The sequence below is a fragment of the Lathyrus oleraceus genome, chromosome 1, assembly GCF_024323335.1.
Source record: "Lathyrus oleraceus cultivar Zhongwan6 chromosome 1, CAAS_Psat_ZW6_1.0, whole genome shotgun sequence".
In the NCBI taxonomy this organism is placed as follows: Eukaryota; Viridiplantae; Streptophyta; class Magnoliopsida; order Fabales; family Fabaceae; genus Lathyrus; species Lathyrus oleraceus.
In genome coordinates, this window is record NC_066579.1 from 402,361,573 (window position 1) to 402,373,748 (window position 12,176).

At 30.9% G+C, this 12,176-nt stretch overlaps 3 protein-coding genes across 3 annotated transcripts in view; all 3 read right to left on the bottom strand.

Annotated features, from left to right (window-relative positions):
- Positions 1-2,590: 2,590 nt before the first annotated feature.
- On the bottom strand, positions 2,591-5,059 carry LOC127115819 (beta-galactosidase-like). Its single transcript, XM_051047264.1, has one exon. It carries the CDS (start codon positions 5,057-5,059, stop codon positions 2,591-2,593), a length of 2,469 nt encoding a protein of 822 aa, XP_050903221.1.
- Positions 5,060-7,742: 2,683 nt separating this feature from the next.
- On the bottom strand, positions 7,743-9,604 carry LOC127111189 (beta-galactosidase-like). Its single transcript, XM_051046176.1, has 2 exons — positions 8,519-9,604; positions 7,743-8,456 (listed from the first exon to the last, which is right to left on the bottom strand). The coding sequence occupies exons 1-2, from the start codon at positions 9,602-9,604 to the stop codon at positions 7,743-7,745; spliced, it is 1,800 nt and encodes a 599-aa protein (XP_050902133.1).
- A 13-nt stretch (positions 9,605-9,617) lies between these two features.
- The window catches only part of LOC127111205 (beta-galactosidase), an 8,105-nt gene continuing 5,546 nt past the window's right edge, over positions 9,618-12,176 (bottom strand). The window contains exons 3-4 of the mRNA XM_051046177.1: positions 10,079-10,137; positions 9,618-9,939 (exon numbers count right to left, since the gene is read on the bottom strand). Of these exons, the coding sequence (XP_050902134.1) occupies positions 9,618-9,939; positions 10,079-10,137 (381 nt within the window). The remainder of the gene's footprint in view (positions 9,940-10,078; positions 10,138-12,176) is intronic.

Genomic DNA, 12,176 nt, shown 5'->3' on the forward strand with positions numbered 1-12,176 from the left:
TAGTGTTGAACTATCTAATCAATATTCTAAATTAGATTTTTCTTCACACAAAAATATGTTACATGAGTTGGTCACAACCAAAAGACACACATGAAGTGAATAAAAACTCACCAAATAAGAGTTCAATGTCGTAGAAATCTTCAAACATTTAACTTTATTTATTCAAATACAATTATTAATTTCTAATTTTAGTAATGAAAATAATGAATGACAAAAATGAATACTGCACAAAAGTGTACAGACAGCTAGTGAATAACAAAATTAGGCTCATCGCATGCATCTAAATTAGTTAATTTGAATTTGTTATAATAACTTATCTAGAGTAATGGATAGGTAATTCTAAAATATTAATAACAAGTTGTTCAGGGTTACACAGTGGTTTAGGATAAAATGAAAACATATATATGATAAATGAGTCGGATATAAACACCATAATATATAATCATATCATGTATTTCATAAGGACCTGAAATGAAAGTTATATATACATGACTATATAGACTCTAACCCTCCACAAAGAAAATAGCTCCTTAAAAATATCTTTTAATTTTAATTTTACTTTCATGAAAAAAATAGTAGTTGTCTTCACAAATTGAATTGATTTTTATTAAAACTTCTCTCTATATAAATAAAAAATAAGATACATTAAAATTAAATGTAATTATTTATTATATTTAAATTTTTTTATCAATACCTTAACATTAAACATGCAATGTAAAGAAAAACATGTCATATATTAAAAACTAAACACCTGACTATTTATTATAAACTATTTTGGGAGATTTTGTTAATAAGTTGTGTATTTTTAAAATTCTTATAATATTTTTCAAAATGTTCATAATAGAAACTATTTTACCACTGCAGTCAAGAAAAGATAATGGATTCGCAAACAAAAATATATATATTTTAATCATGCAAACAAAAATATTTTATTATGTTATATTAAAAATTATAGTTTACAGCGGTAAATATATAATAATTTTTTTTATTATATCACGTTGGTTTCTTGCTCGAGCTATACTATAAGATATGATTTTAATTCGAGAGACATGTTATGTATGAGACATATATAAAAAAAAATTCTTATTCAAAATAGAGAGACCTCGTTCAATGGTAGACGTGCATGTTTAGTGAAATTAAGATTTAGATTAAAAGGGACGTAAAATAATTGTTCTTTGTATGTCGATTTATAAGATGAGAAGGTAGCCAATTCAAATTTTATACCTCTGAGGGATACATACCATGATAGTGAAAGAGTGACTGTTATGGTTTTCTATTTATCCTTGAGGTTGAGATGCTTTAGAAATATTTATCCAAATCTACATTGTTTGTTGGACTGAACTAACAAGTCGTGGAGTTCATGTTTGAGACGTAGGCTTGTTTTTGTTTGAGGTCGTGAACATAACCTTAAACCTCATGTCACTTCACATCCAAAAAGTTAGAGGTCTGTAAGGGTGAATTGGAAAATGAAATTATTTTAGTCAACCAACACGTTATCGTGATACTTGTGAGGGTCATGTAGTTCTCATTGACGTTTTCACGTCCGATTAAGTCAAATAAAATATGTTACTTGTTATGAGTGTCTTTATTGCTTCAAAACCAACTCAGTGAGATTTAGAATAATGTTCAAGAAGAATTTTCATTTTGAGTTAATACTTGTTTTGTCAGAGAATGTAAGATTTTGAATTCGAACGTTTCTAATGTTGTTTTTTAGAATAATTAACATTGTAGGATGTATATGATATCACATATAGTTTCTTTTACAAAGAAATGGTTCTTTCTTTGTATGAAATTCTAGTTGAATATTTTTCCTAATTAACGAGCTTTTCATTTGGTTTTTTGAGATATTTTTTTTAACGAGATTGAAGTAAGCACTTTATATTTGAACAATTGAATATTCATATAAAGATACAACTCTTTACTATGGAAAGTTTACCAATGTTATATATATAATTGGAATTTACTATATCTCTAGTCAATCATAATGTTTATCCTTGTATTCATATTCTTCAATCTTGTGAAAAACTGTTTCAAAAAAACTAGTTGTCCAAATAAATATATCTAATTTGTTCTATAAAAAAACATTAGTACAAAAATGCACATATAAGAGTAACAAAACATACTTACACACAAACTAAGAAAAAGAAATAAAAGACGCATAAAATTTGATTTATTTGAAAAATTAAAATAAAATGTGTGGTGCAAGTTTTTTATTAGAAAGAAATAAAAAACTTTTAACATGATGTTTTGAAGCAACAATATGTGTTTTTGTAACATTGCACTGCAATTTCAAAAAATTTCAACCAAGATCCAAACGAACTCTAATGTGACCGAAATATAAGATCTAATTTGAGAATATATGATTTATATTTCTCTCTAAGAATGATACAACGTTTCATGGTAGAAAGGTTGAAAGAGATCGGGCGGTTGCTCAAAAAACTTTTATTTTTACCACAACTTACATTAAAGTTGAAAATAAAGAAAAACAAGTTTAACTTATGATATTATTTAATGAGAAAAACTTAATGTATTATTTCAATTTTGATAATTCAACGTTTATTTTTCACATTAATTTGTAGAAAATGATGACTTAACATGTCACCTGCACGGCTAATCTAGCTGTACTATTTGTTACGCCAAATGGAACACTAAACATTTCTTTTGTGACTATAAATCCACAATTAGTTTTTCCTATGCATGCAGCTTCCACAACAGATTGACTATCTGTAGCTTCCCAAGAGCCTTTCTTAAAAGAACCACATTGACCTTGTGGATTTCCAAAGCTAGCAAACTGGATTTGTGAAATTACTTGTCCATTTTGGCATGATAGTTCTAGTTGTGAGCCTTCATATACATTAGCACAAATAGTTCCTATTGTCACCGTTTGGAACTGAACACTTTGAGGATTACCACCTATTTCTTCAAATAAAACCAATGTGTTCATGTTATCATTCAAGAATGACCTTGGTACATGATACCACCTTTGTGATGGACCTCCACAATTGGTGTTGCACTTTTCCTTTACATATTTTCCACGATAATCGCACGTGTCACTGCATCCATTTGTAGTTGTAATCCAAGAAGGCCAATAACGACCAATGCTATGTCCATTCACCCAAGCATGTCCTTTACCTAGGCCTTGGAAGTCCACCACAATAGGGTTTGTTCCAACTGGAGCTTTAAACTCTGACTTATACCAAGTCATAGGTTTCCCAATAGGAATATTAGGTGAATTAGTGTTCCATGACACACCGACATGTGATTGCAAATCATATAAACGTTTCCTCTCACCATTCAAACCAACCTTATAAGACCAAAGGTTAGTTGACAAATCCATAGTAACATTATTTTTTCCAATCAATTGAACAGTGCCACCTGAAATGCCCGTTTTTATCTCGTCAAACCATGCACCATAATTTGCAAGCCCGACGGTGGCACTAAGCAAAGTTATAATGTTTGTTCCATTCTTCAAAGAAACTTTCGTTTCATAAGTGAATTTATTTCCCCATTGGCTAAATTGGTATCCTATATACTTCCTATTAACATAACCATGAAGTGTATGGCCCATAGTATTCACACTGAGAGTCGCATTACTCCAAATTGAAGTGTCATTGATGTCAACACTAGTCATGTACCATAAATAGTCACTAGCATCCAAGGTTAGTTCCTTCTGCTCCAAAAGCTCGTGTGCTTTAATATTTCCCTTTCCATTCAAGGTGTCTTTCTTTGGCTCCATTTTCCATTTCCATGTGAGTCCATTAGAACTATTATCACCACTCCTTTTCACCATTATTGAGGTTTGACTGTTAACCTTTGCTGTATTGAAAATTTCTTTGTTGCATCCATTAAGAATGGTGACGGACCAGGCAGGAATAAAGTATTTACCATCATTTTGTAAGTCAACATTTGCATCTTTGCTAGTGTCATTATTGCTCAGGAAACAAAATCTTGCGCCATTGGAATTAGAGTATGTTGTAAGTGTGATTCCATTTCCCAGATCCTTATCATTTATTGATGTATAATTTGTAAGAACATTTTCACCCAATTTAATTGCTGCATGAAGTTGCTTAAGATGTCCCCATTTTGGTTGATTCAAATTCCCATACTCGTCAATTGGTGCATCATAGTCATAAGATGTTGTGATATATGGTCCACCTGCTGTGCGGCCAAAGTTGGTTCCTCCATGGTACATGTAGTAGTTGTTTAAGACACCTCCATTTTGGAAAAAGCGTGCAACTGAGAAAGCTGAATCTTCAGCACTTCTATGGGGAACCTTTTCACCCCATTTTTGGAACCAACCAATCCAATTTTCAGTGAACATTTTAGGACTTTTTGGGTTATTGGGTTTAAAATTATGACAATAGTATCCATTGCAAGTATTGATGATAGGTTGAGGAGCATCAGGTTGCTGACACATGATCCATGGAACCCCAATGTTTTGTGCTAGAGCCATCTGAGCACACCATTTAACGTATGTCTTCCCTGCATCTTTGTAATTCCACATGATATCTCCATATTCATTCTCAATTTGAGCTAGAAGAATGGGACCTCCTTGTGATGCAAATAAATTTGCTTCTTTTGCCACATTCACGATCTTTGTCGTAAAAATTTGCATTTCGTTCTTGTAAACCATATTATCTGTCCTTAACTCAATCCCAGGAATATTGTGAAGCCACACTGGGATCCCTCCGTAGTTCCATTCCGCACATGCATAAGGACCAATCCTCATAATGGCATATAGTCCAGCTTCTTGGATAAGCTTGAAAAATTTGACAAAATCCAAATTTCCTGAGAAATTATATTCACGTTGAACAGGTTCGTGACGATCCCAAAATATATAAGTTTCAATGGCATCAAGGCCACCATCTTTGGCCTTTTGAATAAGGTCAGGCCACATCTCCACGGTGCTTCTTGGATAATGGATTGCACCTGAAAAAATAAGACGTCTTTCTCCATTGATAATGAGAGCTTTTGAATCATAAGAAACCTCTATGGCAAAACATGAGTGCAACATAATTATACTCATTAAGATAATGTTATAACAGGATAATGAACCCATTGTAAACATGTATGATTCTCCCGTCTTGGTTATCGAAATACTATAACTGAGAAAATGAAATATATAGGAAAATGTAGTTTGGTTGTTCCCAAAAATAGTGTTGAACTATCTAATCAATATTCTAAATTAGATTTTTCTTCACACAAAAATATGTTACATGAGTTGGTCACAACCAAAAGACACACATGAAGTGAATAAAAACTCACCAAATAAGAGTTCAATGTCGTAGAAATCTTCAAACATTTAACTTTATTTATTCAAATACAATTATTAATTTCTAATTTTAGTAATGAAAATAATGAATGACAAAAATGAATACTGCACAAAAGTGTACAGACAGCTAGTGAATAACAAATTAGGCTCATCGCATGCATCTAAATTAGTTAATTTGAATTTGTTATAATAACTTATCTAGAGTAATGGATAGGTAATTCTAAAATATTAATAACAAGTTGTTCAGGGTTACACAGTGGTTTAGGATAAAATGAAAACATATATATGATAAATGAGTCGGATATAAACACCATAATATATAATCATATCATGTATTTCATAAGGACCTGAAATGAAAGTTATATATACATGACTATATAGACTCTAACCCTCCACAAAGAAAATAGCTCCTTAAAAATATCTTTTAATTTTAATTTTACTTTCATGAAAAAAATAGTAGTTGTCTTCACAAATTGAATTGATTTTTATTAAAACTTCTCTCTATATAAATAAAAAATAAGATACATTAAAATTAAATGTAATTATTTATTATATTTAAATTTTTTTATCAATACCTTAACATTAAACATGCAATGTAAAGAAAAACATGTCATATATTAAAAACTAAACACCTGACTATTTATTATAAACTATTTTGGGAGATTTTGTTAATAAGTTGTGTATTTTTAAAATTCTTATAATATTTTTCAAAATGTTCATAATAGAAACTATTTTACCACTGCAGTCAAGAAAAGATAATGGATTCGCAAACAAAAATATATATATTTTAATCATGCAAACAAAAATATTTTATTATGTTATATTAAAAATTATAGTTTACAGCGGTAAATATATAATAATTTTTTTTATTATATCACGTTGGTTTCTTGCTCGAGCTATACTATAAGATATGATTTTAATTCGAGAGACATGTTATGTATGAGACATATATAAAAAAAAATTCTTATTCAAAATAGAGAGACCTCGTTCAATGGTAGACGTGCATGTTTAGTGAAATTAAGATTTAGATTAAAAGGGACGTAAAATAATTGTTCTTTGTATGTCGATTTATAAGATGAGAAGGTAGCCAATTCAAATTTTATACCTCTGAGGGATACATACCATGATAGTGAAAGAGTGACTGTTATGGTTTTCTATTTATCCTTGAGGTTGAGATGCTTTAGAAATATTTATCCAAATCTACATTGTTTGTTGGACTGAACTAACAAGTCGTGGAGTTCATGTTTGAGACGTAGGCTTGTTTTTGTTTGAGGTCGTGAACATAACCTTAAACCTCATGTCACTTCACATCCAAAAAGTTAGAGGTCTGTAAGGGTGAATTGGAAAATGAAATTATTTTAGTCAACCAACACGTTATCGTGATACTTGTGAGGGTCATGTAGTTCTCATTGACGTTTTCACGTCCGATTAAGTCAAATAAAATATGTTACTTGTTATGAGTGTCTTTATTGCTTCAAAACCAACTCAGTGAGATTTAGAATAATGTTCAAGAAGAATTTTCATTTTGAGTTAATACTTGTTTTGTCAGAGAATGTAAGATTTTGAATTCGAACGTTTCTAATGTTGTTTTTTAGAATAATTAACATTGTAGGATGTATATGATATCACATATAGTTTCTTTTACAAAGAAATGGTTCTTTCTTTGTATGAAATTCTAGTTGAATATTTTTCCTAATTAACGAGCTTTTCATTTGGTTTTTTGAGATATTTTTTTAACGAGATTGAAGTAAGCACTTTATATTTGAACAATTGAATATTCATATAAAGATACAACTCTTTACTATGGAAAGTTTACCAATGTTATATATATAATTGGAATTTACTATATCTCTAGTCAATCATAATGTTTATCCTTGTATTCATATTCTTCAATCTTGTGAAAAACTGTTTCAAAAAAACTAGTTGTCCAAATAAATATATCTAATTTGTTCTATAAAAAAAACATTAGTACAAAAATGCACATATAAGAGTAACAAAACATACTTACACACAAACTAAGAAAAAGAAATAAAAGACGCATAAAATTTGATTTATTTGAAAATTAAAATAAAATGTGTGGTGCAAGTTTTTTATTAGAAAGAAATAAAAAACTTTTAACATGATGTTTTGAAGCAACAATATGTGTTTTTGTAACATTGCACTGCAATTTCAAAAAATTTCAACCAAGATCCAAACGAACTCTAATGTGACCGAAATATAAGATCTAATTTGAGAATATATGATTTATATTTCTCTCTAAGAATGATACAACGTTTCATGGTAGAAAGGTTGAAAGAGATCGGGCGGTTGCTCAAAAAACTTTTATTTTTACCACAACTTACATTAAAGTTGAAAATAAAGAAAAACAAGTTTAACTTATGATATTATTTAATGAGAAAAACTTAATGTATTATTTCAATTTTGATAATTCAACGTTTATTTTTCACATTAATTTGTAGAAAATGATGACTTAACATGTCACCTGCACGGCTAATCTAGCTGTACTATTTGTTACGCCAAATGGAACACTAAACATTTCTTTTGTGACTATAAATCCACAATTAGTTTTTCCTATGCATGCAGCTTCCACAACAGATTGACTATCTGTAGCTTCCCAAGAGCCTTTCTTAAAAGAACCACATTGACCTTGTGGATTTCCAAAGCTAGCAAACTGGATTTGTGAAATTACTTGTCCATTTTGGCATGATAGTTCTAGTTGTGAGCCTTCATATACATTAGCACAAATAGTTCCTATTGTCACCGTTTGGAACTGAACACTTTGAGGATTACCACCTATTTCTTCAAATAAAACCAATGTGTTCATGTTATCATTCAAGAATGACCTTGGTACATGATACCACCTTTGTGATGGACCTCCACAATTGGTGTTGCACTTTTCCTTTACATATTTTCCACGATAATCGCACGTGTCACTGCATCCATTTGTAGTTGTAATCCAAGAAGGCCAATAACGACCAATGCTATGTCCATTCACCCAAGCATGTCCTTTACCTAGGCCTTGGAAGTCCACCACAATAGGGTTTGTTCCAACTGGAGCTTTAAACTCTGACTTATACCAAGTCATAGGTTTCCCAATAGGAATATTAGGTGAATTAGTGTTCCATGACACACCGACATGTGATTGCAAATCATATAAACGTTTCCTCTCACCATTCAAACCAACCTTATAAGACCAAAGGTTAGTTGACAAATCCATAGTAACATTATTTTTCCAATCAATTGAACAGTGCCACCTGAAATGCCCGTTTTTATCTCGTCAAACCATGCACCATAATTTGCAAGCCCGACGGTGGCACTAAGCAAAGTTATAATGTTTGTTCCATTCTTCAAAGAAACTTTCGTTTCATAAGTGAATTTATTTCCCCATTGGCTAAATTGGTATCCTATATACTTCCTATTAACATAACCATGAAGTGTATGGCCCATAGTATTCACACTGAGAGTCGCATTACTCCAAATTGAAGTGTCATTGATGTCAACACTAGTCATGTACCATAAATAGTCACTAGCATCCAAGGTTAGTTCCTTCTGCTCCAAAAGCTCGTGTGCTTTAATATTTCCCTTTCCATTCAAGGTGTCTTTCTTTGGCTCCATTTTCCATTTCCATGTGAGTCCATTAGAACTATTATCACCACTCCTTTTCACCATTATTGAGGTTTGACTGTTAACCTTTGCTGTATTGAAAATTTCTTTGTTGCATCCATTAAGAATGGTGACGGACCAGGCAGGAATAAAGTATTTACCATCATTTTGTAAGTCAACATTTGCATCTTTGCTAGTGTCATTATTGCTCAGGAAACAAAATCTTGCGCCATTGGAATTAGAGTATGTTGTAAGTGTGATTCCATTTCCCAGATCCTTATCATTTATTGATGTATAATTTGTAAGAACATTTTCACCCAATTTAATTGCTGCATGAAGTTGCTTAAGATGTCCCCATTTTGGTTGATTCAAATTCCCATACTCGTCAATTGGTGCATCATAGTCATAAGATGTTGTGATATATGGTCCACCTGCTGTGCGGCCAAAGTTGGTTCCTCCATGGTACATGTAGTAGTTGTTTAAGACACCTCCATTTTGGAAAAAAGCGTGCAACTGAGAAAGCTGAATCTTCAGCACTTCTATGGGGAACCTTTTCACCCCATTTTGGAACCAACCAATCCAATTTTCAGTGAACATTTTAGGACTTTTTGGGTTATTGGGTTTAAAATTATGACAATAGTATCCATTGCAAGTATTGATGATAGGTTGAGGAGCATCAGGTTGCTGACACATGATCCATGGAACCCCAATGTTTTGTGCTAGAGCCATCTGAGCACACCATTTAACGTATGTCTTCCCTGCATCTTTGTATATTCCACATGATATCTCCATATTCATTCTCAATTTGAGCTAGAAGAATGGGACCTCCTTGTGATGCAAATAAATTTGCTTCTTTTGCCACATTCACGATCTTTGTCGTAAAAATTTGCATTTCGTTCTTGTAAACCATATTATCTGTCCTTAACTCAATCCCAGGAATATTGTGAAGCCACACTGGGATCCCTCCGTAGTTCCATTCCGCACATGCATAAGGACCAATCCTCATAATGGCATATAGTCCAGCTTCTTGATAAGCTTGAAAAATTTGACAAAATCCAAATTTCCTGAGAAATTATATTCACGTTGAACAGGTTCGTGACGATCCCAAATATATAAGTTTCATGGCATCAAGGCCACCATCTTTGGCCTTTTGAATAAGGTCAGGCCACATCTCCACGGTGCTTCTTGGATAATGGATTGCACCTGAAAAAAAAGACGTCTTTCTCCATTGATAATGAGAGCTTTTGAATCATAAGAAACCTCTATGGCAAACATGAGTGCAACATAATTATACTCATTAAGATAATGTTATAACAGGATAATGAACCCATTGTAAACATGTATGATTCTCCCGTCTTGGTTATCGAAATACTATACTGAGGAAAATGAAATATATAGGAAAATGTAGTTTGGTTGTTCCCAAAAATAGTGTTGAAATATCTAATCAATATTCTAAATTAGATTTTTCTTCACACAAAAATATGTTACATGAGTTGGTCACAACCAAAAGACACACATGAAGTGAATAAAAACTCACCAAATAAGAGTTCAATGTCGTAGAAATCTTCAAACATTAACTTTATTTATTCAAATACAATTATTAATTTCTAATTTTAGTAATGAAAATAATGAATGACAAAAATGAATACTGCACAAAAGTGTACAGACAGCTAGTGAATAACAAATTAGGCTCATCGCATGCATCTAAATTAGTTAATTTGAATTTGTTATAATAACTTATCTAGAGTAATGGATAGGTAATTCTAAAATATTAATAACAAGTTGTTCAGGGTTACACAGTGGTTTAGGATAAAATGAAAACATATATATGATAAATGAGTCGGATATAAACACCATAATATATAATCATATCATGTATTTCATAAGGACCTGAAATGAAAGTATATATACATGACTATATAGACTCTAACCCTCCACAAAGAAAATAGCTCCTTAAAAATATTTTAATTTTAATTTTACTTTTCATGAAAAAAATAGTAGTTGTCTTCACAAATTGAATTGATTTTTATAAACTTCTCTCTCTATATAAAAAAAAATAAGATACATTAAAATTAAATGTAATTATTTATTATATTAATTTTTTTATCAATACCTTAAATTAAACATGCAATGTAAAGAAAAACATGTCATATATTAAAAACTAAACACCTGACTATTTATTATAAACTATTTTGGGAGATTTTGTTAATAAGTTGTGTATTTTAAAATCTTATAATATTTTTCAAAATGTTCATAATAGAAACTATTTACCACTGCAGTCAAGAAAAGAATGGATTCGCAAACAAAAAATATATATTTTAATCATGCAAACCAAAAATTTTATTATGTTATATTAAAATTATAGTTACAGCGGTAAATATATAATAATTTTTTTTTATTATATCACGTTGGTTTCTTGCTCGAGCTATACTATAAGATATGATTTTAATTCGAGAGACATGTTATGTATGAGACATATAAAAAAGAAATTCTTATTCAAAATAGAGAGACCTCGTTCAATGGTAGACGGGCATGTTTAGTGAAATTAAGATTTAGATTAAAAGGGACGTAAAATAATTGTTCTTTGTATGTCGATTTATAAGATGAGAAGGTAGCCAATTCAATTTTATACCTCTGAGGATACATACCATGATAGTGAAAGAGTGACTGTTATGGTTTTCTATTTATCCTTGAGGTTGAGATGCTTTAGAAAATATTTATCCAAATCTACATTGTTTGTTGGACTGAACTAACAAGTCGTGGAGTTCATGTTTGAGACGTAGGCTTGTTTTTGTTTGAGGTCGTGAACATAACTTAAACCTCATGTCACTTCACATCCAAAAAGTTAGAGGTCTGTAAGGGTGAATTGGAAAATGAAATTATTTTAGTCAACCAACACGTTATCGTGATACTTGTGAGGGTCATGTAGTTCTCATTGACGTTTTCACGTCCGATTAAGTCAAATAAATATGTTACTTGTTATGAGTGTCTTTATTGCTTCAAACCAACTCACGTGAGATTTAGAATAATGTTCAAGAAGAATTTCATTTTGAGTTAATACTTGTTTTGTCAGAGAATGTAAGATTTTGAATTCGAACGTTTCTAATGTTGTTTTTAGAATAATTAACATTGTAGGATGTATATGATATTCACACATTAGTTTCTTTTACAAAGAAATGGTTCTTTTCTTTGTATGAAATTCTAGTTGAATATTTTTCCTAATTAACGAGCTTTTCATTGGTTTTTGAGATTATTTTTTTAACGAGATTGAAGTAAGCACTTTATATTTGAACAATTGAAT